The 25,787-nt window shown below is 29.7% G+C and overlaps 4 protein-coding genes across 9 annotated transcripts; 2 read left to right on the top strand and 2 right to left on the bottom strand.

Moving 5' to 3' along the window:
- Positions 1-1,183: 1,183 nt before the first annotated feature.
- rswl (tRNA methyltransferase roswell) lies at positions 1,184-2,752 on the bottom strand. Its single transcript, XM_018522605.1, has 3 exons — positions 2,247-2,752; positions 1,596-2,160; positions 1,184-1,529 (listed from the first exon to the last, which is right to left on the bottom strand). Exons 1-3 carry the CDS (start codon positions 2,633-2,635, stop codon positions 1,212-1,214), a joined length of 1,272 nt encoding a protein of 423 aa, XP_018378107.1. The 5' UTR covers positions 2,636-2,752; the 3' UTR covers positions 1,184-1,211.
- A 158-nt stretch (positions 2,753-2,910) lies between these two features.
- Positions 2,911-4,829, top strand: LOC108770872 (cell death-inducing p53-target protein 1). Of its 4 annotated transcripts, none has more exons than XM_018522608.1 (4): positions 2,911-3,097; positions 3,789-3,916; positions 4,024-4,180; positions 4,299-4,829. In XM_018522608.1, exons 2-4 carry the CDS (start codon positions 3,802-3,804, stop codon positions 4,402-4,404), a joined length of 378 nt encoding a protein of 125 aa, XP_018378110.1. In that variant the 5' UTR covers positions 2,911-3,097; positions 3,789-3,801; the 3' UTR covers positions 4,405-4,829. The 4 variants fall into 4 exon arrangements, with proteins under 4 accessions (XP_018378110.1, XP_018378111.1, XP_018378109.1 ...); XM_018522609.1 differs by having other exon boundaries at positions 2,911-3,078; positions 3,793-3,916; XM_018522607.1 differs by having other exon boundaries at positions 2,915-3,078.
- Positions 4,830-7,370: 2,541 nt separating this feature from the next.
- On the top strand, positions 7,371-11,999 carry cutlet (chromosome transmission fidelity protein 18 homolog). Its single transcript, XM_018522635.1, is given in 11 exon segments — positions 7,371-7,717; positions 7,878-8,282; positions 8,360-8,504; positions 8,596-8,782; positions 8,855-9,273; positions 9,347-9,589; positions 9,680-10,032; positions 10,117-10,346; positions 10,955-11,217; positions 11,301-11,562; positions 11,622-11,999. Coding segments are annotated over 11 exon segments (2,805 nt in total). The 5' UTR covers positions 7,371-7,629; the 3' UTR covers positions 11,832-11,999.
- Positions 12,000-12,267: 268 nt separating this feature from the next.
- LOC108770883 (alpha-tubulin N-acetyltransferase) lies at positions 12,268-25,785 on the bottom strand. Of its 3 annotated transcripts, XM_018522633.1 has the most exons (9): positions 25,759-25,785; positions 25,330-25,726; positions 21,579-21,728; positions 20,227-20,398; positions 16,953-17,094; positions 16,522-16,624; positions 16,337-16,424; positions 15,772-15,818; positions 12,268-12,876 (listed from the first exon to the last, which is right to left on the bottom strand). In XM_018522633.1, the coding sequence occupies exons 2-9, from the start codon at positions 25,431-25,433 to the stop codon at positions 12,585-12,587; spliced, it is 1,098 nt and encodes a 365-aa protein (XP_018378135.1). In that variant the 5' UTR covers positions 25,434-25,726; positions 25,759-25,785; the 3' UTR covers positions 12,268-12,584. The 3 variants fall into 3 exon arrangements, with proteins under 3 accessions (XP_018378135.1, XP_018378133.1, XP_018378136.1); XM_018522631.1 differs by having other exon boundaries at positions 25,330-25,768; XM_018522634.1 differs by lacking the exon at positions 12,268-12,876 and adding an exon at positions 13,586-13,903 and having other exon boundaries at positions 25,330-25,768.
- Positions 25,786-25,787: the final 2 nt, after the last annotated feature.

A 25,787-nucleotide genomic window follows, 5' to 3' on the forward strand; every position in this document is an offset into this window, starting at 1 on the left:
ACGAGCTACTAAATTTATTAGGGGCTCGTTTTTTTTTTGCGGGCGAGTATATTTACCAAGAAAAGAGGACCGCTGATAAAATAGGCGGGGGTGGTGGAGGGCCTCTATAGCTCGTTTTTGCTAAATTATACCTTAAATTGACAATATATGTACGTATTTAGAAAGGATTTAATTTATTACGTCTCTATATAATTGTGTGTGCCAGTAATTATAGAGATTTTGATACATACTAGTAATTATGTTTGGGTAAAAACGGGCTGAAAATTTGCATAATGAAACATAATTTCGTAATTTTATAAAATAAATTAATTTTATAATATAAATTTTATAAGATAAATATCATAAGATAAAATTCACTAAATTAACTTTATTTGAATTTTCAATTCCGTTTATTAAAATTCAACAATTTTTATTTACATATGTAGGAGATGCGAAGTTAAAATTTTTTCGTTCAAGGACTCATTAAACTATCCCTCTTATGAATAGTCGGCACGCTTCTATCCTGAGGATTTAGTACAGAGACGAACCACATCTATACTTCCGATAATACGATTTTATCGATAGTGTCAGAAAATGTAATCACGTAGTTCTCCGAAGTTCCCAAACTGAAAATGAATGTGGTGGCGGTAGTGTACGAGCGATTTCGACGAAATAGGAAAAAGGCCGGCGTGATCTGCAACTAGGATTGGAAAATCATACAGAGGTGTTTAAGAAGAAAAAGGTCGGCGTTACCTCTCTCATAGCAATATTGTTATATTTTCTGTACTTCGAGGGGAAAGGTATATATCAGAAAAAGAAGAATGAAAAAGTATTAACTACTACAAAAAAAAGATTAACTTAATTACGAATAGTTTTCTACGAGTATACTATATTATGCATTAAAAATCTTTTTGAAAATAATTAACTTTTAGCGACTCATATAAATGACTTTTTGTATCTTACAATTTCATTTTTTTAGATAATTTAGAAATTGAAAAATTTTATATTTATATTTGAAAATAAATAAACAAGATGATGGTCCACAAGAAACATACAAACCAAACATCATGTATGTACTGTATATATCATATTCATGAAATTTTGTAATTGTTAAGATTTAATTCTAATATTAGAAATAAATAAAGAATGAAATAATAAACTCCTTTTAGATATTATATAATTATCTCTTATATAATTTGTTGCAGTTTAATATATAACAAAATTAATTAATATTAACTTGTTTTCCTGTTTTGAAATGTAAAATTTTGAATGCTGGAGTTCTGAGTCTGTAATCTTTTCGAAAATATAGACCTCTGCAGTTTGCCTTGTGTATAATCTCTGGCAGGTTTTAATTTTCTAACTGGCACATTCTTAAATGCCTCTTTCCAATCTCCCGTGTGCCTCAAATCCAACATTATCTTAATCGTCTGGTTGAGTGTAAGACTCTTTGACGAGCTAGCACCCCAAGTGAGATAATGGTCTATAGGAAATTTAGCCATCTGAATACCTTCTTTTTTAGCTTTTGCCATAGATAATGGTTGTGACTCTCCCTATAAATAAAAATCCAATTTAATAAATATTTATGCAATGAATGCATAGTCTTATTATTAGCTTACCTTGTCTACCAATGCACCTATGATATAAATCATATTTGGATCATATTTAGTTAAATTTGTTCTACAGTGTGGAGTGAGATACACTAATTGATTTTTTGGAAATATATCTAAGTAAGATTGCGATGTTATTACGATAGGAAAATCATCTTGCATCAAAGTAGGTATGTTTTGATGAATATGCTGCTTGAGTAATCCATCTTTGTTAAAATTACAGAAATAAAGAGTCAGAGGATTGGCATGGACGCGATTATGAGCAAATGACAAAGATAACTGCTTGCTGCAATTGTGTATCTCACGTCTAGTCATATGGTTCTCATAACCACAATCAAACACTAGCTTTGGTTCAAACATCATATTATAAATCAATCTGCCATTGTAATAATGGTTTATAGTTGTGTCATATATACGCAAAAATAACGAATTATTCAAGAGGCCATATTTTATTTCACCAGTGTCCTCGGTCAATTCTTGCTTTTTAGCGAGCCATTCAGCCTTCCTCAACTCTTTTTTCTCCTTGTCATGTTCTGATTTTTTCTCATTACGCCACAAGAACTCAAGGTATTTTCTGCACAAAGAAACATGTTTCGATTAAAATTAATTCAAGGAGAACTTTTAATAAATAAATAAATAGAAAATAAAAAAAACACTGACTTTCTTTTTGCTTTGACCCTTGTATTCAGTAGCCACAACCATTCTTCTGGTTCAATATTCTTAGGTACTCTTTCAGCATTGTGTCGCAAAACGTCTACTTCTAATTCTAATATTTGAAAATGCTTGTACTTCTCGGGATCGGACAGAAATTCATCCAGTTTCTGCTTACTCAACTTTTGCCTATGATATTTCAGTTCGAAACTCGTTACATTTTTCTCATCGATCACACCATGGCAGTAAAATCGTTTGTAGACTGCATTATTTAAACATCGAGCATTCACATTCGAGAAATAAAGTCCAGGCGACAAAACATCCACGTGGATTAATCGGGTTAATTTCTTGTGAATCTTAACTGAGGCTATCAAGCATTTTGTCATGTTATTAAACATTCTATAAGGTAGTTACTACAATTTCTTATAACAATAATGGTCACTTTGTCATAAACTGCAAGAAGAAATTTGAAGAAAATTCTAACCTATTTTCTAACTTATGATACACAGCGCTATCAAGTGCTTTAAACATAAAGTACGCCCGATGCAGTCAACGTAACGTCTCTACATACAAATGCTTCGTAGCACTCTTTGATTGGCCGATTCGTCAAATTCTTTCTTCCGATTGGTCAACGGAGCATTTATCGAGCCAAGTGGACCGCATTCTGGATATTGTACGCAATGTGAATTTACCATAACTCTCTGATAGTAGGAAATCCACACCACAGGCACAAGGTAAGAAAAAGAAAAGAAGTTTGTGCCGTTTGTGAGTGCTGCATATTAAACGTGTGCCTCTAGCAGTCTCTATTGGAATTGTTGAGAATCCGATAATCGAACGAAAGGTTGGATTTATCAGTTTATGTAAGATAAATAATTACTACATCGTGAATGTGTTATCGCAATACGCTATTGCAGATATTAACAAAATGGAAATATCGTTTGGGATGCGTATTAAATGTTGCAATCGGTATTCGTACGTATTCGGATAACGGCCTTCGAGTACTTTCAACGAGTGGCAGGCTGTTTCGCTTGGATTCCATGTCATTTCATTTTTTTTTCTCTTGAGCGAAATTTCACGATGGAAATAATTTTTAACTAACAGTCTACTCGAAAACAGTTATCAACAGGCTTTACCGTTCCTTCGATTTTTTGGTATCGCGATAATTTCTATTTTTAGCATCTCGCGTCATGCTAAGATATAACGATAGGCAACTAGTTATTACATTACTCCATTATCTGATGACGATTTTTTTTTGCGTTTTAAGTAATTATATAAATTGAAATGCAAACGTTCTCGTGCTGATTTGGATTTATATACATTGTTTTGATATATTAGCGCCTAGCAAGATCTTGTATTACTAAATTAATAGAATATTAGAAGAATAAATTAATAGAAAGTTTTGAACATTATCAAATTTAATAATTGTATTTTTTCTGTCAGATTCTTTTGCTTTATGCAAAAGTGTGTCGAATTAAATTAATTTCGTTGGTTTTTGTGGTTAAGCCTATCTCTTTCATAACCATTACATTATCAAATTTCTGATATTAATAGATAGAAGGAAACCATGCATAAGAGTGGACCACCACCACCTTACGAACCACCACCTTATGCACCACCTGCTTATTCTCAAAATGTAGGAGGCGTTCCTCCAGCTAGTCCATTTACACCAGCACAAACTTGTAAGTCAAAAAGACATTGAATTTATATTAATATAATTGGCAAAAATACATATTAATTATCTTTTCTATTATCTTTTCTATTAATTATCTTTATACTTGTTTTACAGATGCAAACGGACCTACTATAGTCACGACTATTGTTCCAGTTGGGCCACAGTCGACTCATACAATTTGTCCACACTGCCATGCTGAAATAGATACGGTGACAAAAACTGAACCTGGCATGATCGCTTATATCTCAGGTGTCATCATAGCACTGTTAGGGTAATTATGAGTAATATTCAGATTATGTATTATGTTTATATATAGATGTGTACAACGTATAATTATTTTTCTTTTATACTAGATGTATATAATGTGTAATTATTTTCTTCTATATTAGATGTTGGTTTGGTTGCTGCTTGATTCCCTGTTGTATAGATGAATGTATGGATGTTCATCATACCTGTCCAAACTGTAAAGCTTATTTGGGCCGTCATAGAAGATAAATGGATTGCATCCATACATTGCATTTGAATATTGAAATGTCTATGATATACCACCAATTATATACTAAACTCAAATTTAACTTCATACATTTTAGGGGATACCTCTATATGAAAGAGAAAGAAAGATGTAGTTCCAATTAGATTCAGTTAAATCTTTATAATGAATGATGCATCTTTTTGTTTATTCAAGTAATTTTATAGTTCTGTATAATTTTTTAATATATACATGTAGGGCGTAAAATATTTTATTTTAATTCGGTACGGTCGACTATCTTATGAAAAGCATTTTCGAAAATAATATTTCAGACAAAAATTGTGTAAAGAGAAGAGGGGTAAATAATGACAAAATCAATCTTTGAAAAAATGGATTTTTCAAAGTTGTATTGAAGGTCATCGCCATTTTTAAAAAGTGGAATTGTATGATTTTTTTACATAGTATTCTTCTAGTTATTCTACATATAAAAGTATTAAAGTAGAATTATTAAAAAATCTATCATTTTTTACGAAATATTTTTTTTAAATATTCGTAAAAAAACAATTTTTTGTGAAAATAGATTTTACCATTATTTGTTGTCTTTCAGACCGTACAACTTTTGTTCAAAAATTTTTCTCGACGTCAAACTTAGGAGATACACTGCTATTTCTATTAAACTAGGACACCCTGTATATACATACACATGTAATTTTATTGCATACAATTTATGTGTATGTTATTTGTTATTTTTTGTACGGTTTTTAAAAATATTTTTCATGTTTTTGCATGAAGCTAATGAAAATAGCAAAAAGCATGTTTCAAAATATTTATGTATAACTTGTAAAAGAAGTGAAACAGACTTGTACTTCCATATTGATAGAAAGATTTATGCTTCCCATATTTATTTCCATTATTAACGTAACGTACTATAGACTGTCTACAGCATTGATTTTTAAAGATTTATTATATTATTAATCATAATTTATGTCAGTTTTTGGAGCAAATGTTATGTTTATGTTTAAAACAGAATGTTAAGATTGACCATGAAATTGATAGGCAGCAGTATGTGCAGCTCATATCTTTATTCATTCAGGCGTCCAACTCAAAATAATTAATGATATCATACATATTAATAAATTTTCTTTATAAAGAATTGGGTCATGGTCAAGTGAAGATTACTCGCAATAGTTTATATAATTGAGGAGAAACGATTGATTTTACATTAAGACCTTGATTTAAAAAAATCTTAATTGACAAATCGGTCTTGTACATTCATATTATGAAAGTATAAGACTTCTCTTAAAAATCAGTAGATTATTAAGAGAAGATTTGTGTGTTGGTAGCTTATATTTTTATATCATAGAGAATAGACGGCAGCTAAAATATCATGTTTCGAATTTGGAAATTCAGAAATATCATACTTGTTTAAAAAGAAAAAAAAATATATATATATATATATACAACATACACACACATACATATATGAAATATTTAACTTTTACATGTTATTAGCTTTTATATATAAAGCAATTGCAAGCATTACTTTGATCGAATATCTTAATGCGCACGAATAATAAATTTGAAATTTGCCGTTTGATAAAATGAATTCGATATTTAATTAGTTGTCAAATTCGATACATGTATAAACGCAAATAAGTAAAAATAATAATCAATAATATGAGCTAGTTACGATTAAAAAGATAAAATTTATTTTGAAATTATTTAAAAAAGAATGTTAAATTCAAATGTACGTTTCTTGACTATATTAAGTCTTCCTCACCATAAGAAATTATTACACAGGAAAATTATAAAACAGATTAAAATATAAATTAAAAATTTTTTTAAATAACATATATAATGACATTATATAATAATTAAGAAAATAATAAATTAGAAATAAACACGAGAAATACAATGTCTATAAAAGATAATTAAGAGTATGTAGATTGTCCAAAATAACAGCAATTACAATTAAAATAATTACGTGTAAGATCGGAATCCGATCCACAGACAGATCTTGCTTATTTTTACCCACGTGTGCCTTAAATTAAATAAAACTTCCTGTGGCCTTACAAGATAATTTCTATTTGATAACACAATTGTAAGATTTTTGTCAAAATGCAAATAAATTAATATTAATTTGCATACATATTTGATGTATCGCTTTATATATTTTATTTTTTATATAGCATGTAACATTTGCGATATTTAAATGAAAAAAGAAAAATATTGTACAATGATAAATTGTTTAATATGTGCAATAAAATTATTTTACTCTAGAATTCTAGAATATTCATTTTATTTTGACCTATTGTAATAACTTCATTCGAAATAGTGTAAATATATGTATATTTGTTTCAAACAAAAATGAAAATCAACAAAGAAGTATTTATTGTGCTGTGTAATTTCTTCATAAATTCAAAATAGTAGATAAGGTGGATAAATTTTTTAATGATTATTTCACTAAATGTATGTTAAACCAATGTTAATGAAATATTAGAGTAATATCAATATTTTTATATTATGTGCAAAATATGCTATAATGAACGTCATTTCTAATTTTTTTAAATTTAACTTAAAATTCGTAGTATTTTGGGTCGAATCAACAATTCAAAAAACATAAAAATATACAATCTTGCATAACTACTGAAGAAATGTTAAGGATACTTGATGAATTTATCCCTTATATTGAATTGTACTTTTTATTCACTTTTTCTCTTGATAAGAATTATTATTTATTTTATTTTTTAAATTATTGTTTATAAATAGAAGTCGAAAAAAATGTTTATGTGAAAAAATTAATGTCCCTTGTATATATTAATACAAAAAAAATTTATATTAAGTTTAAAAGAAAAGAAGTAATCAATAAATGCTTGCTTATTAGGTGTTAATTCCTGCCGTTTTTCGTCTCCAAAATTGATTTGTTTCGAAGGGAAATACCTTAATCAAAGTATTATTAATAAAGTATTTAAAAATGCAAGATACAATTTTCACGAGTCGCTCAAACCGGCCGTGTCAGCAACAAAAAGAATCACGTGATCAAAATTGACGCTTGATATTCGTCAATTTTGATCACGTGATTTTTCTTGCGCTGAACGGCCGGTTTGAGCATCTCGTGAAAATGTATACATACTGTGTACCTGTGATCATAGATTAACTTAACCCCAGAAGTTGGTGAAAGAGGCCTTAAAATTGGAATTGGAATATTTGGAATTTGTACATCGCAAGATTAATCCACGTTGAGTAACAGGATGGCTGATGAATACCCAGATTTAGATATGGATGAAGAATTCGACCTTATTCATAAGGCAGACTATGAAGCTTTGAGGGAACTAGAAGGTAAACATAATGACTCTTGAATATTTTTGAACTAGAATTAAAACGAAGAGAAACAAGTTGAGAAATAAATTGATACTTGAAATCTCATTTAAACGTTTTCCTTATATTTTATTTTATTGCATCTTGTCAAACAAGTAATAATTAGCTAATTTACTTGAAGGTGAACTATTTGAGAAAAGACAATTGCCGCAATCTAATCCCGGCCCTAGTAATAGTGAAATATCTTGGACAGCTAATAACAAACATCAAGCAAGTGTTGAAATTTCTGCACCTGATAATGTTGATAAAGTCAATAACATAACTAACAATAATAAAAACTATTTATTGTCTCAATTTGATCCTGGTCCTAGTACTAGTGGAATATCTTGGACAGTTAATGATAAACATCAATCAAGTGTTGAAATTCCTCTACCTGTTAATGCTGATGAAATCAACAACATAACTAGCAATAATAAAAAACGTGGTTATGAAAAATATTGTGACAGTATACCTAGCAGTAGTAAAAAACGTAGCTGCGAAGAGTTGCTTAATGACATCTCTAATTTGTTAGACAAGGATATCTCAGGTAATCAAATTGATAACTAATCAGTAACAGAAATGATTTTATTTTTGGGATAATTGTCATAAAATCTTTGTTTCTAGTTGATACCTATGATGATATTACAGAAGAGCCAAAAGAAAAGAAGCTTCGATGGAATCAACCTAAAGAAGTTATTAAGAGAATCTTAGATGTTAGACAATTACTGCATGAAAATGAAAATACATCAATGAAGACAAATTGCAATAAGTGAATAATTAGTAATTTGAAATGATTTGCATAATAGAAATTATAATATTTATAATATATTGCATCCATATTGTTTCTGTGTTTACTACAGCAAGAACAACTCTATTTCTTTACGAGTTCCATCATGGAATTTTGTGGCTGTCACAAGATCGTATGATTATCAGCGTTTATATATTAGAATCAGAAATCAACAGAATAATATCAAACAGTCCTCAAATCCAATTGCTAATTTGTCTTCAGTACCCTATAAACAATTGAAAATCCAGGCTAAAGAAATCGTATGTCTATTTCTCAATTTTCTTTATATTACATTTTTGTTATATAAATCCTAATGTGATGTCATATTATAGATGGCAAGAAAACAGGAGTTATCTAGGCAATCGTCATCTCTATGTGATACAATAAATATGATTAACGATGAGTTGTGGGTCGATAAATATCGACCTCGATCATACATAGAGTTATTATCAGATGAAACCGTTAATAGACAATTATTATATTGGTTGAAACTTTGGGATAAAGTAGTATTTAAACGAAATGTTATAAAGCCAAAAAAAAAGTTGCCTACTTTTGGAAAAAAGGATAATGTTGATGACAAAAAAGACATTGAGGAAGTGGATAGTAAAGGATATCCAATAAAGAGGATAGCCTTACTCAGTGGTCCACCTGGATTGGGAAAAACGACTTTAGCACATATAGCAGCCAAACATGCTGGTTATAATGTTGTAGAAATTAATGCAAGTGATGAAAGAACTCCTGATAAGTTTAGGTAATATACACTCGTATAACATTAGTAATACAAAATTAGTAATATGAAAATTGTATTATATATTTCTATTTAGACAGGTTCTCCTCGCATCAACAGAAATGAAAGCTGTGATGGGAGCTGATCCCCGACCGAATTGTTTAATTTTTGATGAAATTGATGGTGCACCGGCTGCATCTATCGAACTTTTATTAAAATTTACTCAAGGTAAATTAATAGCGAAAAAGAAAAAGAAAAAAGAACAATCAGAAAATATGTCTGATGGCTGTACACGTCCTATAATATGTATTTGTAATGAACCATATGCTCCATCGTTAAGGTAATTTTAATTAAAAGCATCAAATAATATAATAAAAATTTTAACATATACTATCTGAATTAAAAAATAATCTAATTTTTATATTTATAGAGCATTAAGAGCCGTCGCCGTAATAATTCCGATACAGGAAGTAAGTCCTTTAAGATTAGCAGAACGTCTAATGGATTTAGCGAGAAAGGAAAAATTAAATGTAGACTTTAATGATCTTGTAAAAATAGCGGAAAGATCCGGTTGTGATGTTCGAGCTTGCATAGGAGCGTTACAATATATGGGTAGCTCTAATTTGAAAGATAATTTATCTCTAGGTCTAAAAGATACTCGTAAGAATTTATTTGATTCATGGAGAAGTATATTAACGATTCCTATGAACAAAGAGGGAGTGCTTAATATTTCCGAAAGAATACAGAATATTTTGAGGACTGTGCAAAATGGTAATTTTATAATTGTTTACGTACTTTAATGCAATTTTTCCTTTACAATTTTTCTGTATTACGAATTTTAACATATATATACATATATATATATATATATATAACAAGGAATATTTCATAATTACCCTGAAATCTGTGACCGGAAACTTAATAACGTACCTATGTCTCTGGAATGGTTTCAATTTTATGATTTAGTAATATCGCTCGTTTTACACAAGCAGATTTGGTCACTTATGCCCTACACAAATTATGGATTTATTGCATGGCACTTGTATCTTGCACGAACACAGAAAATGAAATTATCATATCCCACCGTTACCAACGAAGTAAGTATTTTACATACACATACAGACGTTATTGTTAAAAAATATGTCCCAAAATCAATTTTTTATGATTATAAAAGTTATATGATTTTTTTTTTATATAATAAATATCCTCTGTACTTTATCTTGTCCAATTTTGACATGAAATATAGAGCATCTTGTAAACTATTCATTTTTTTGCAACTGTACTTTAATATAATACTTTTATTTGTAAACTATTTATTTTTTGGCAGCTGTACCTTAATACTTTTATTTACAAAATGAAATAAATTAATTGGAGAAAAAACACAAAATTACTTTTTTAAAAAATTATGTAATTTGCAATGTGTAACTACATTTTTTTTTAAACAACTATGTTTTTTTACATCAATTGATTCATTCTGTGCATAAAAGAATGAAGGTACGATTACAAAAAATGATATCGATCAAGTGATGAAATAGTCATCTAAATTCATACGTTGAAGTATTAACGTGTAAGAATTATTATATATATGTATAATATACATACGTATTTTTATATAAATATTGTAATTCATTTGGTATAATAGATATTATACGATAATTCTTTGACAAATTTTTAAAATGTTTCATTATTCTTGTCATTCTTTTAGATAACTCAAAAATCGGCGAAGAACACAGGTATTTTAACAGCTGTACGAAGAGTATGCGGACGTGATGTTTTCACTCTAACTACAGATATCGCTGGTTTTTTGCCGGACATTCTAACGCCCAAATTGCGAACAGTTCCTTCCCATTTATATTCGTCAAAAGAGAAGTCTGATCTCGCCAGAATAATAAATGTGATGCTTGAATTTGGTTTATCGTTCGTGCAAGAAAAAAATTCTCAAAGAGGATACATCTACAATTTGGATCCGTATGTTATAATAACAATAGTTATTCATTAACACATGTTCGACATCCTATTTAGAATAGAACATATTCTTTTTTTTTTTTTAGTAATATTTTGGAAATTGGCGTTTTTCTTAATTGTAATACGCATCGAAATCTCGCGTACGCAGTACAACAGATAATCACACAAGAGTTGGAGGTCGAACGTTTAAAGCGTGCGAGTATCTTAACGGGACTCGGTGAAGTTAACTCGGAAAACGTGGCAAAACCAGGAAATCCGGAAATTGTAGAAAATGTTCAGAATATATCTTCCAATGTTGTAAATAATACGAAACAATCCACAAAAGATGCGACATCATTAAAGGAAATAGTAAGTTTTATGCGTTTTTCTTTTTATTGTCAATCTCTTTATACTTAACAATTTTTCAGGTGTACAAAGACTTTTTTGGAAATATCATTACGGGTGGAAGTAAAAATGGTCAAAAACAGAATAAAATAATGAATCGTATATCCCCGAAATCACAAGAAAAATATTCTCTGATGAAAAATATTTTAACAAAACATGGAGTATGGTACAAATATAAAGAAGGTTGCAACAATGCCGTTCGCCGAAATGTATCCATGAAGAAATTTTTATAAATAGATTGACTTGAGTACAAACTGCGAGTACGTCTTTATTCTTGTGCTTCCAAGAATGTATAGTATTCTTTTTTTTCTTTTTTTCATGTATACATGATATATTTGAAGAGTTTTTCACAAAAACTAAACAAGTCCAGAAAATTACATTTTGAAGAAACAAAACTTCTCATTTTCATCGTATGAATGATATTAAATGATTGTAGAAATGAATTTTTCTCTAGAGAGATATATAGTAAAATATATAATACAAAATTTTAAACTTTGATTAATATTTGGAGGACATTTTTTTTTTAATTAAAAACCTCTGAACCTGTTTAGTTCTTACGGAAATTTTATATTTATTACCTGTTTATCCTATGATATTACTTTATATTTATCTTAAAAAAAACAGCGATAAAGCAAAATTAAATATTTAACACTTTTTTTTTAATGTGGACATTATGATATTGCTTACTTTTGCGTCAGATTCCATATTTATGATATGCCGCTACAATCTTATAATAAAAAAACTAGAGAAACAGTTCTACTATATTAATATACAAAAAGGAAATGGATAAAAGTTACAAATTAAAAATTATCTATCTCAATGCTTCAACTGTGAGTTAGCTATTTACTTTTGCTCCTAGATTTATAATCCTATTTACGTATACAAAGAAAAGGAAGGAAAATAAAATTTAGCGTTAACTTTGCATAGTTGAATTGCTCCTAAATTCTTTAAAAAAACGAAGAAAACTCTGTATCAGCCAAATCGTTTCACCATAAAGGGGAATGGTAGAACTTAAGATCCAAGTGGCCGTGTTGATTAGTGCCAGTAGCCACTTCCTGACTGCACGACGGTGACGGTTTCACATTTTTTTCTGTTTTTTCAGCCTCCAACAGAACAGGGACGAACGACTTGGTTTGATTATCCGGCACGACAGGCGTCGGAACAGTGTTCATCTCAAGACTACGTTGCTTCTGCTCCTCTTCAGAGTAGAGGCTCAAGGAACGCGGCCGCTCCAGTTTCAACGGTGGAGGCGGCGATACATTGCCATTGTTGCTATTACTGAAAAATTAACTTGCCTATCAAGTCGTGACAGGTGACAGGCAAGCAAGCAATATGCAATCGGTAGCAATATGCACATTACATGGTTTTTTTCTGTCTTGCCAGTCTCAAATACGCAAATCTGTCACGAGCGTATTCTCACCGAGGATCTCTTATATACAATATATACAAACTCTATTTCACACATACAATTGTATGCGCAGTTAACAATTAATATAAAACATGCTTCGCTCAAGCTGGTGAACGTAAAACGTTAAAAAAAACCACACAATTTCTTATGTAAACATAAATTATAACATTGAAAAAAAAATATAATGCCATGTAAGAATATTATAAAACATTGTTTACATTGAAAAAAATTAATTGCGCGAACAGGACGGCGCAACGGAATAGAATTTTTATTTTTCTTATTCGAATAAATATCAAGTTTTACAATCATATAATTAATGTAAAAAAATACAGATAGTTGACAATCATTACGATTATTTTTGCATCGACAGAATTTACTTTTTCACGAATACATAAATCGATTATTTATTTTGATATTTATAATATATAAATATTAAATAAATAAATATTAAAAAGTGGCAATTGCAAGTTTCATTTCTTAAAATACTTATATACATTTAAGATTGCATCTTGAAACACTGATGTTCTAGACCATAAATAAGATATCCACAATAAGATTAAAAACAAATTCTTTTGCGTGTACAAAAATTGAAAAAATATTCAAATTCCTGATTGGGTTTTACATCTTTTTAATTAAAGGGAACGTAAATGTGATGGTGCGCACAGCAAATTAGCAAATAAAACTTTATTAACTCATATACATATAGTTACTAATAGTTACATACAAACTTATAAACTACAATTTAATTTTAATACATACAGCGCATCAAATAAATATATATAATGTACATATTCTTATGCTCATAAATTATATAAATTAAGCTGGAATGTGCGTGCGTGCGTGCGTGTGTGCGTGTAAACAAACATTTTTGACGGGATGTTGGCGTCTTCGGTTTTACTGATAGAACGAAATAATTTTTGTACTAATTTTTCATAGGATGAAAGATCATATTACTGACATATACATTAAGCATATAGTTATATTTAATTTTGTGGACATATATACAACTGATGATACTATGATCTTAACATTTTTTTTTCATTTCTCCAATTACAAATTTTGTAAATAAAATGAAAAAATTTAAATAACATTGATCCCTTATTTTTTCATTAATATATATGTATAATAATCAAATTTAATTGTATTTAATATTGGTAACTTCTGGTAGATATATATCTATATTAAAAGGCACAGTACGAGATCTTTCCGTATTCTAATGGAACGATTTTCTGAATCGAATTCCTAAAATAAGGCTCTATAAAAGTATAAACAAAATGTACTTCGACAACACAATTTCATTCAATTTTATGTAAAAATTAATTCAGAGATCTATATGATATTCATATAAATTTCTTAATGCAAATTTTCTTGATATCTCAAATAATGAGCTTCAAATAAAGAGAAACTGGAAATTGGATGTTACACTGAAGTAAAAAGTCCCTAACTGAAACGAAGTTTTATGTGATAATCAGATTTTTTAAAATTTGATTCGCCATATTGGATCCACTATTTGAAATTTTTGAATTCTGAGGCAAAAAAATCGATTATATCTTGGAATAAAGTTGAAAATTATAAAAATAAGTAAAATCATTAAAATATTAATTATTTACAATTTATTATTATTATTATCTATAATAAATATTTATAATTTATTATAATTATATTTCATTTCATTGGTCAATATCTAATGAATTTGCTCCCTTTTGTAATTTTTATCTCATTTCAATTGACTTTCAAAATCAGATTCAAGAATCGATCTCAAGAATCCTTTAAAACCGAGTTTTGCAATATATATAAACACAATCAAATTTTTTTTTAATTTGCCATATTAAATCCATTATTTTGAATTTTTTAATCTTAGATCAGAATCAGATTTAGCGACCCCAAAAACCTTTAGAAAGTAAGATTTTCTATAAGTTATGCTTTGTTAGAAAGCGCCGGTCCTCAAAAGATTAATATCCAGAACTCTAGATTGTGTACGGTTTTAGTGCTCACGCGCTTCATTCTATAACTGTGTTCTGTTATTCACTGCGAATACTAAAAATCTATAGTAACATGAACTATAGATTTTCAGATTTTCAGGAACGCAATCTTTATCACTCATTACTTATAGTTACAGAAGAAAAATAGAACGAAGCTTGAAGAAAAACAGCATAAGTGCCAAAACCGAACGCAACCCTGAATTCAATGGCTATTTTCTTTTTCTAATAGACCACAGCTGAGATCAGGAAATTCGCAATTTATATTTATTTTGTATATAATCTAATTAATGTAGCAAAATTCAATAATTATTAACACATGACATTGTTACAACGAATTGTTTGAAGCATCTTGAATTATTTCAAATATTCCAGATATATTGAGCACATATACTCTTAGTAAGATTTTTCAAGCTTCGAGGATGATCATTAAAAAGGAAAAAGTTTGTTTACAGTGCAACAATGCGTAAAAAAATAATAACATATACTTTCAGAAATTTTCTCTCACAGTTCTGCTAATTTAAAATGCGCGTTACGTTTGCTGAGTATTATTTTATTCCTTACGATTAAAAATTTTATTTGGAGTTTTTTAAAAATTAAATTTTCAATACAAACTATGAGAGAAAGTCTTCCAAAATATCACAACCAAAAGATATTGCACATAATCTCTTTCATGTGTAATATTATTACACATAATAGTCTTCAATTAAATATTAAAGAAAATTAAAAGGCAAGCACAGGCTCAGATTGAATCACTTCAATAACCATTCCGTGAATTTTACTCACCCAGTATGCTCGGCTGATTGACCAAGCATCGCTGTGTTATGGATTATCTAAAAGAAAGCGTCAATATGTAATGATTAGTCATGCTACGCTTTGTTACAAAGTTAAGAGAAATGTGGAAAGCCTAAGAGAAATTGCATGGTTAATGTTTTCAAGTATGCAATAATATTAGATTTTAATGAAGAAGAAAATGTCTGTGTAAATATCGCAAATATGTTTAGCGATAAGAAATTTTTACGCTTGATCTCATTCAATAGCAACTAGAAGTATAAATATTTTCTGCATAGAGCCATATATATTTTTAGCAATAACTAAAAATTTTAGATTATTTTTTTATGTAATTAAAAAAAAATAATGCCTCTATTATATATATATATATATATATAATATCATTGCAATTGTGCACACAATTTTTGCTCTCTCTTTTCTCCATCTCTTCTTTTTCTTTTCTTCTCTAATACATCACAATTTAATGTACATTTATGTAATTATTAGTATAACATCAGAACTGATAAAATAAAACGTGACTTAAAAATTTTTCTCAGCTACTCTATATCGTTGTACTCACATTTGCCATAGAGCAGGGCGGCCGCGCCGCAGCGTATCTACCGAATGAGCTACGCGAAATGGATGCCACGTATGGTACCCCGTTGAGACTGAAAAGTAATATATTATTTTCTTCCATATAACTGTAAACCGTTTACGATTCGCATCTGTCGCTTCATAAATCGTAATTCGATTTGACGCACCTACCTAGCACCGTTCCTTCCGTTACTGTCATTATTGCCCGGCGTACCATCGTCCAAGTTCACTCTTGGAGGTAAACTGTATCTATTGCTCCTTACGTCTCGACTCTCTACAAACGCGAAAACAAAAGTTTTCTTGAACTCTACTCTTGAAATCTACTCGTAACTTTTACATATATCCAACGTTTTTAAATTTTAGGTGTGCGTTAGAAATTCTTTGATTAACTATACTTTCCCGCAAAAAAACGGACTTCTGTAAGAGTTAGAAAAAAATTTACTATTTCTAAATAATTTTACTTTGTTTCAGAGAAACATTTTATTTAAGTAGTTCTTAGTAAATATTTGAGATATTCAAGAAAATAATTCGTTTGCTAACATTAATGTGTCACACATTGCGTGCATTCAAAGAAAATTCATACCGAAGTATTAATTACGTACCGTCATCAAAGAATCCTTCAAAGACGACAAATTTATTGTTCTGTGGGATAATCTTCGAGAGTCCGTAGTATTTGCGTAGAAAAGCTAAGAACTTCTCCGATGGTCGATCAATTGCCAATTTCACTGGCCTAATGTTTTCCTCCTATAAATCAAAATATTTTCCATTAAAATATTTAGAATAAAAACAAAAAGATATTAAAATAAAAATATGAATAAGCGAATAGGAAAAGGATAAAATAAATAGTCTCAAAATAAATATTCGCATTTTATAATTTAAAATGAATTATATGTCATAAAAGAGTAAGACATTAATTAATTATCTGCTTCTAAGCAAAAAGAAAGACAAATTAAACTTGATTTGATTATACACATCATTTTAATTGCTTACGTCGAATATTCTATAAATAATGCATTATTATATGGAAAATATTTCAAATAAAATTTATATGGTCTGAAGGGACAAATAATTGTAAAATCAATGTTCAAAAAAATTGATTTTTTTACAGTCACATAAAGATTATCGCCATTTTTTTAAATAGTGCGCGCGCGCGCATATTTCTCTTAATTTATTATTAGCATAACTATGTAGCGAGATAGTATTTCACTAGACCTTAAACCGTTCAAGTTTCGATTAGTTGATACTGCATACGTATGCATGTATACACGACCATGAAAGAATGTAGTAGCATAAATGTAATTAACTTTCATAGGTCAGGCTGCCGCGTCGCCGGATGCGATTAATCGTGTTTGATGCGAAAAATCAAGTTTCTAATATTAATTATTTCACGTAAAAGAAGCGTGATAGTAGGAAAAAATACCTATCAGTATACCACTATAAATACAAACCGACGAACCGTGCCGAAACAAACGGGCTGGTTGAGTTCAGTCACCTTGCGAGTTACCTTCGAGCGTAACACCCGCTTTCCTCTGTATGCGATATAATATAATGACCTTTCGTCACGCATTTATTTTTAAGATCAATCACGTTTTCACAATATCTCGGTTTTCTCGCGAGAAAATCACGGCGACCACGAAAGAGTCCGTGCATTATAAAATTGCAATCACGCGAGAAATACGAAAGTCCTAAGCAACCGTTTACAGCGAACTGAGCGTTTCATAAAGTTTTAGTATCGAAGTTGATATAAAAACATCGCGTTTCTAATTAGCACGTTTTCTTATTTGTGCAATAAAATTATCGTCTTTTATACGTATGTAATAAAATCATCGTTTTTAATACGTACAAAACATCGCGCTGTATAATCGCAAGAAGTTTTGTCAATAGGTATATTATTAGATACTTTGACGGAGAAACTAGAATCAGTTTTTACTATGATCAAAAGAAATATTATCTGTCGCATGTATCTCACACGTTGATGTCATATAACATTGGATACGCAAATAATTATGACGTCGTACTTTCGAATGAGTCATAATATGAGAGGTAAGTGAAGAGATATAAACACAAATGCCGTAGACACGAGTTTAGTCGAGTTTGAAGTTTTATTCGGTGCGGTTGTAATCAATGCACGTTCATTATTTGTAGTGAAATCCTAGTAAATGTCATAAGCACGGTTGAGCATAACGACACATACGCTCACTTTGTGACTGTGCGTGTTTCATCTTAATTTTCATCATAATAACTGATTATTTCGGCTTACAAGTAAAAACAATGAAACTCACAATTATCAACTTGATTTCAAATCTTATCTAGATATCATAAAATATATATTAATATACACTATTATATTATATTACATACAAAATTAATATTTCAATTAAACGCGCTTGTGAAATCTTGGTGATTTTTTCAAAGTTCTTCGTGCAATATAAAAAGAAAAAAATATTTAAAAAAGGGAAATATTCCCGGGAAAAGATATTTTATATATTATAAATAGTAAGTTATTAAATTTATATCTACTTATTATACGAATCTTATATTATATATAAAGAAATATGGTATTCTAGACAAGTTAAGCACAAAAATAAAGAATGTCCGTCTTCTTTCGTTACAGTTCTCTGCACTTGTCCTCACATGACACCGATTTCAGGGTTTTGAGTCCTCAAGCGGAACGAAAAACAGTTTGCAGAATTCTTCATTTTTCTCTTTATATTATACGCGTGTGTATATCCTATACTTTACTTCAAAAATTATTTCTCACTGTAATTTTCTTTTGAAAACAGTTATTAATTTTTGCGAGTTACTGCTGTTTATTAATTCGCGTAAATGCGTTTGTCATACATTTTTTTTAAATAATATAAATTTTCAAATTACAATCTATATTATTTAAATCTATATTTTTTGTTACAAAACTTAATAAAAAAATTAATAAAAAATATTTTGCATTTAGTAATACATACACAAATGTTATATATATATATTTTTTATCAATTTTTATTTAAATATATTGAAATCTTTAACAAACGTAGTAAAATCGTAATATATTAATTATTGATGAAAATTAAAAATAATCGATTTTACTATGTTTGTAAAAGATTGCAATTATATTATCGTTATTATTATTAATATTAATTAATACCACATTAACCAAATAAATGTTATCGGTCTGTTACATAAATATTATTCATTTTTCTCTGTGTAGCTGCGATTGTAACGGTTAAACTTCTGTTTCGCACAGTCTTAACGATTTAAGTATCTACCGTGCAGGAAGTAATTATGCCTTCTACTGGCGCATCGAAGATTTGTCTTCGAGCGGGGAAGTTCGAGTATTGTATAGCGGAAACTCTCTCTTCACGTGAGAACGGTTCGTTTCTCGTGGTTTCATTAACATACAATTATCGAAAGAGAATGCTATATACAATTAAATCGGCTACCTTCGACGAACACATCTTAGAAACGATAATAATAGCAATATTTTATTGTATAATTTTGCGTAATAAAACAATTAATCACAACATGACAATATAAAGGTAAGAAATAAACAGTAAAATGTCTTACAATAATTAAATTCTAAATTACTTTTTCTGCATTTAATTATTCATTAATACTTATTTTCGTGAAATATCATTCAGACTTGTATCAGAGGAATTTTTTTTTCTCTAGATAATCTTAAGGACAAAATTAAAAATGTATATTTTATTAATTTTAATTTGTTTTTATTAACTATTTTATGTTATTAATTGCGATTATTATAGTACTTATTGATCAGAGTTTGTTAATTATATGTTATTTTAAACTTATCAGTAGGCGATTCTTTATCGAAGGTAACCCAAGATTAAATATAATGTAAGATTTGAAAATGAGCACTGAACTTACAGATAACATGTGCTGATAGAGAATATTGCCCAAACCCATACGTTGTCGCGACTCGTGCACGTAGAAATCCAAAATACATCTCGCCTGCAGCTGATAATGCTCTCCCATTTCATCAAACAGAAACAAATTTTTCGATCCCGTTTTCAATAATCCCACCACACTACCGAGTCCACTGCAAAACCAAGAGATTTTATTATGCGAATGAATCACAGTTTCCTACGAAACGACTTTGAAAAATACTATGTCACGTCGCGTCGTTACAGTATCGTAATGATTGCCAAGTAATGCGTAATATCTGTGTATGGTCTGATGCGTATCTCATACTCCAGCAGGAGTCGACAAAACGCTGAAATTGGGCACGTGCGCCCACGAATGCTTGCGAGTGCCCGGCTGTGTGCATATTGCATGTCAACAACTCAGGAGCGTATTCTATTTTTATATCTTGGATTAAAATTTTGCATTTCATACACTTACTACAAAAATAGTGTTGCGCGTATATATAAACAGTATAATCTCAAGTCTTGAGCATTTTCAAAAACTTTTAGAAAGAATCTCTAAAGAATAAACTCTCACTCTTAAAGATTGAAAATTGAGCCATTGTTTTTCAAATCCGACTGGCACAATTTTTATTTTTAAGAATAAAATTCCACGCCAAAGAATTTAGAGAGTAACGATAATAGTGTAAATATAAAAGATTCTTAATACTTTTAGATCTACAAGAATAATCTTAGATATGATTAAACAAATGTTAAATTGAGAAAACTTTCATACAATTGCAAAATAATATCCTGTTCATAAACGCGCAAAATACAAAACTGTACGTAAACAAAGGTTTACGTACAATTAGTATGGCATACATACAATTAGTATGGCAATCGTCATGTCTATCTTTCTATTTTCACTTTATTTGTAGCCTAGCCGGCCTAGCGCGGTCAGCTATTGTCTATTTGAACGTCTGCGAGCAGTGCCTACTTGCCAATATTTTCGGCTAAAAAATGTCCATTTTAGGTATTATTTTAACATCATTCTATATTTCTTTAAAATTCGCGAATTTAAGATATTTCAATTCATCGAACGAGGTAACTATCAATAATAAAAACCATTGTATTTTATATGATTTTGAATATTAATAGTAAAAAATTTTTTTTTAAATTTAAAAAGACTTTTTTTTTAAGAACTTATTAAAGAGAGAGTTAAAGATCAATTGGATTATGTATCGAAATATAGAAAATTGAATACAGTGTTGTCTATATAACACAAGCAATAGTACCAATCTCAAGAGTAAATAATTATTTATGTAACAAATATATTATATTTCAAGTAAATCTATCTAAATGGAGAGAAAAACTTACTTGTTCCCTTCACTATCTACTAGCAAATAAACCATGTGATCTGTATCTCGGAGTTTAAGGGCGCTAGTAATTGGCTTGTTGAGTCCTTGAGCTCTCGCTGATGCCTCGCCCATATCGTCCAGTATTCTGCTCAATAATCTCTGACATTCGCTAAAAAAAAGATTATGCTTATCAGACACCTACGTTTATATTTGCAAGCAAATAAATCAAATACATTTGCAAACAATTTTAATTTGCAATTAGTAGATTTAATTAGATACGTTGATATACAAGGCGCTTTATATAATTTGTACACAAATTTTGTAATATTTTTTATTTATCTCTATTTTTATAACATGATTAATTAAGAAAATGTAATCTAATATAGTTAGAAGAAAATATCTGAAAGCATTCTAAACGTAATTACGGAAAAGGTAATATAAGAAATAAATATATGTGAAGAATTTCTGATTAAAATAATTTTAATGTAAAATATCAAATCAAATTGTTGCAGATACCTCTTAAATTAGATGCAAGTTAAAAGTAACATCAAGAGGGGAGAGAGAGAGAGAGAGAGAGAGAGAGAGCGCATCGCTAGTTTTTCAACGCTACAATTACAATCGCTACGGATATAACGATTTTACATAGCGATTACACGCTGAAATAGTACGAAACAGTCACGTTCTACTTTTCGTCTTCATATTTTATGCTACTAGCATCAATCTCCTAAAACTATGCTAATTAATTCTCATCCGATGTTCTTGTGTCAAGGACAAAACATTTTTTAAAACTAGCGGAAAATAGCTATAGCATCAAGATAAACTTTTATGTCGACTAATTCTTTTTACATTAAACGGAGAATAATAAAAAAAAAACTTTACTTTTATACATAATAATTTTCAACTAATACTAAACCAATACATAAAGCTGGCGCAATCATCTGAATAATAATAAAGTAAATTATTTATTAAATAGAAAGATATTGATTTGTTAAGACATAAGATGGAACAGTTTCTCATGCATTCTGTAATAATCAATATTAAATATTGTAGCGCAGCATGCAATATTTAATTTCATATTCGATTAGATTACACAAAATTATACGTTAGAAAATTATATAGATGCAATTATTTACGCCGTTCTAATAAGAAAGATTCCTCGTGTAACACATTATTCAGTTACGGCGATGACCTGATTCATGTTTTGGACGCGCGCCAATCCATTTTAGCGATAAAGATCGGGTTAATTTATTCTATCGGTATTACATCTTCTCCTATGGTCATTATATGCTATTGGCGTAAAGTATGATGGATTGTACGACGAAAAAACGTGAGTAATCACCGAACGTGGAAAGTTGCGTTGCGAAATCTACAGCTCTTAAAGACATGAAATTTCACGGAAGTATCTTACATAAGACGCTTGCTTAACTTTGACAATAGATTACTTAATTTTTACAGTACTGTATTTTTTAGCTTTTAACAAATTTTATTGAAGGATCGAAAACGCTTCCTTGTATCTTACATCACTTAGAAGAAATATTACTGTAGAATTTTAATTATTAAAAAAAAAATATTTTTCTTCACAACAAGTATTTGACATATTCTTATAAAAGTGCATCGCATATTTACGTTTATATCTCAATTTATGTAATTAACAAAATTATGCAATCTCAAGATTAGTTTCGGTACAAACATATAAATAAAAAGGAAATATGAAAAAATGAATCTTCGCGCTTCTGTTATATTATATTGCTAAAACGTAATGTTACTGCAACATTGCTAGAATGATCTACAAGTACTGTATGATGGGTTAATATCGAAATAATAATTTTGTAGCGCGTGTCATTGCATCAACTGCTCCTGTCAAGGAGGACAGGTATAGGTATAACCGGAAAACTGATAACTTAGGTTTTCTGTATACCTACAATAAATAACGAAGGAGAGAGAGAGAGAGAGACAAATCTTTCACGGTGAGAAACCACGATACTTCTCTGCCATTTCGTCATAGATTTCCGCGACCGTCGCGAGTCACTGCCCAAGAATTCGATAGAAGTTATTGCAAGTGAACCGAGTTCCTTGAACCGAGAATCTACGGAATATACAAAACCGTCTGTCCGACTTAACTGTTCGAAAAAACTCATTTACTTCGCAATTCGCTAACTTTCTTATGACAGGAAGCTATCACGGAGAGAGAAGAGTATCCCACCGTCTGTTGCAACGAATATGAATTGAATAAATGGAATGCGGAATCTCATCTAGCTAGACTTTATCGTGGAAATTGCTTATATAACATCATAACCTAAATCTTAATTATATAGGAATGATGATATATAAAACTACATTGCTCTCTGCAGAGCTTCTAAGTATTCCGCATTGACTCAATTAGCTATAACGCAATAGCAGATTTGAACACGTCAGTAACATTCTTTCAGCAATTAGATAATGGGTGTATTCTCGTTATTAGTTGGTGTCTTATCATTTATCGAAAAGATATGAAACATTAAAAAAGTGAGTCGATGGAATATCTTGTTTAAAGTGATTACGCTTAAATCATATTTAATTGTTTACTGTATTGTTATTCTTTACGATAAGAAAGAATATCGAGCACGAAATAAATAAGCCTTCTTAAATGCTGCAGTGCATATTCGCTCAAAATAAATTATAGATCTGGAATTCATAACAAGATTTATAATTGTGCGCGCATGCGTGCATGTATACCAGACAGCACACAATATTTATAAAATATTCTCAAAATATTTATAAATATTTATAAGATTTATTTTAAATATCTTGTAAATATTTTTGTGGTCACAGATTGCTTAGGTTGCACAGATCATAAACATTTATTATAAATATTATGAAATATTTATTGTAAATGTTATAGCAAGTGCTATGAAAATACTTAATGAGACGTTATAATTCAAGTAAAAAATACTTATTAGAAATATTTATTTATAATATATTTATCATAAACATTACACATAAAATTTTTAGTCTATATTTTAATAATATTTTGAATAAAGCTTTACATAAAATATGTATGAAATACATAACATTTAAAAAAATGAATATTAACAAATATCATAAATATTTATCATAAATATTCTGTGCTGTCTGAGTATGAATATGAATGTGCGCGCGCATGTGTGCGCATCACATATACATAATATATCTTCTTACTTTAAAAATAATATAACTTTTAAATGTAATGTAATTTACGAGTTATTACCATGAATGAGTTTAGTAAATTATTCTATCGATCATCAAAAGTAAATTAACTTAACTTATTCGTAAAAGAATCATCAAAATCAGCGTAATTAAAAAACAAATTTTTTTAAAAAGGTAAACTCGTCAACTTACAGAGGATGATTTTTAAAGGTTGTAAACTAAAATAACGAAAATGACAGTTGATCCTATTAAGAATATTTCTTTGCTGATATTATTTTATTAGTCAATAATATTATCTGTCATTTAAAAATTACTTTCCTCATTTTCTGGAAAACTTTTTTACTTGTGCCGCTTTTGAAGTACCTACTGGATCAATATACACGTACATTTTACGTTAGTAAAATGTATAAATTTTACGTCATAAATCTAAAGGTATATCTTTATATTTATGACGTCACAATTTAATAAATACAGAAAGCCGATGAAATCACTTGCAAAGTCGCAGAACGGGCGCGAGTTTCGATGTATAAATGGACATTGCGTAGTATGATTGATAATTCGGGAGAGCTATACTATTTTAGGATCTCGGAAAGTAGAGTACTCACTTCAATTCACGTCGATCACCTTTGAAGTCTTCCGGCACGAGATTGTGCGTGACCTTGTTGATCTTTCTAGGCAAGAGTTTATTTACGTTGAACTTGAACTCCATATCGATGAGATGATGGAAGGGATCACCGGCTGTCACCGTTGTGATTGAAAAGAATTTAATCGCTGCACTTCCTCGTTCTTGGCCTTTTTGCTACCTTGTTCTCTTTTACCACGTTCCGCGTTCTATCCCGATGAATAATCGCGAGACTGTTTTTGCGACCCTGCGTTTACCGGGAGCGACAACGGGCTCGCCTTGAATATGGCCGTTGTTCGCGCACCCTTTCGCGGCAACTTCACTTCGCGTTGTTGATTGTCACGTGAACATTGATCGGTTTCCTCCCTCCTCTCTCCCTCCTCCCTCTTTTCCGCCTTCTTCCCTTTTCCACTCTCTCTCTCTCTCTCTCTCTCTCTCTCT

The sequence above is a fragment of the Trachymyrmex cornetzi genome, unplaced genomic scaffold, assembly GCF_001594075.2.
Source record: "Trachymyrmex cornetzi isolate Tcor2-1 unplaced genomic scaffold, Tcor1.1 scaffold1376, whole genome shotgun sequence".
NCBI lineage: Eukaryota > Metazoa > Arthropoda > Insecta > Hymenoptera > Formicidae > Trachymyrmex > Trachymyrmex cornetzi.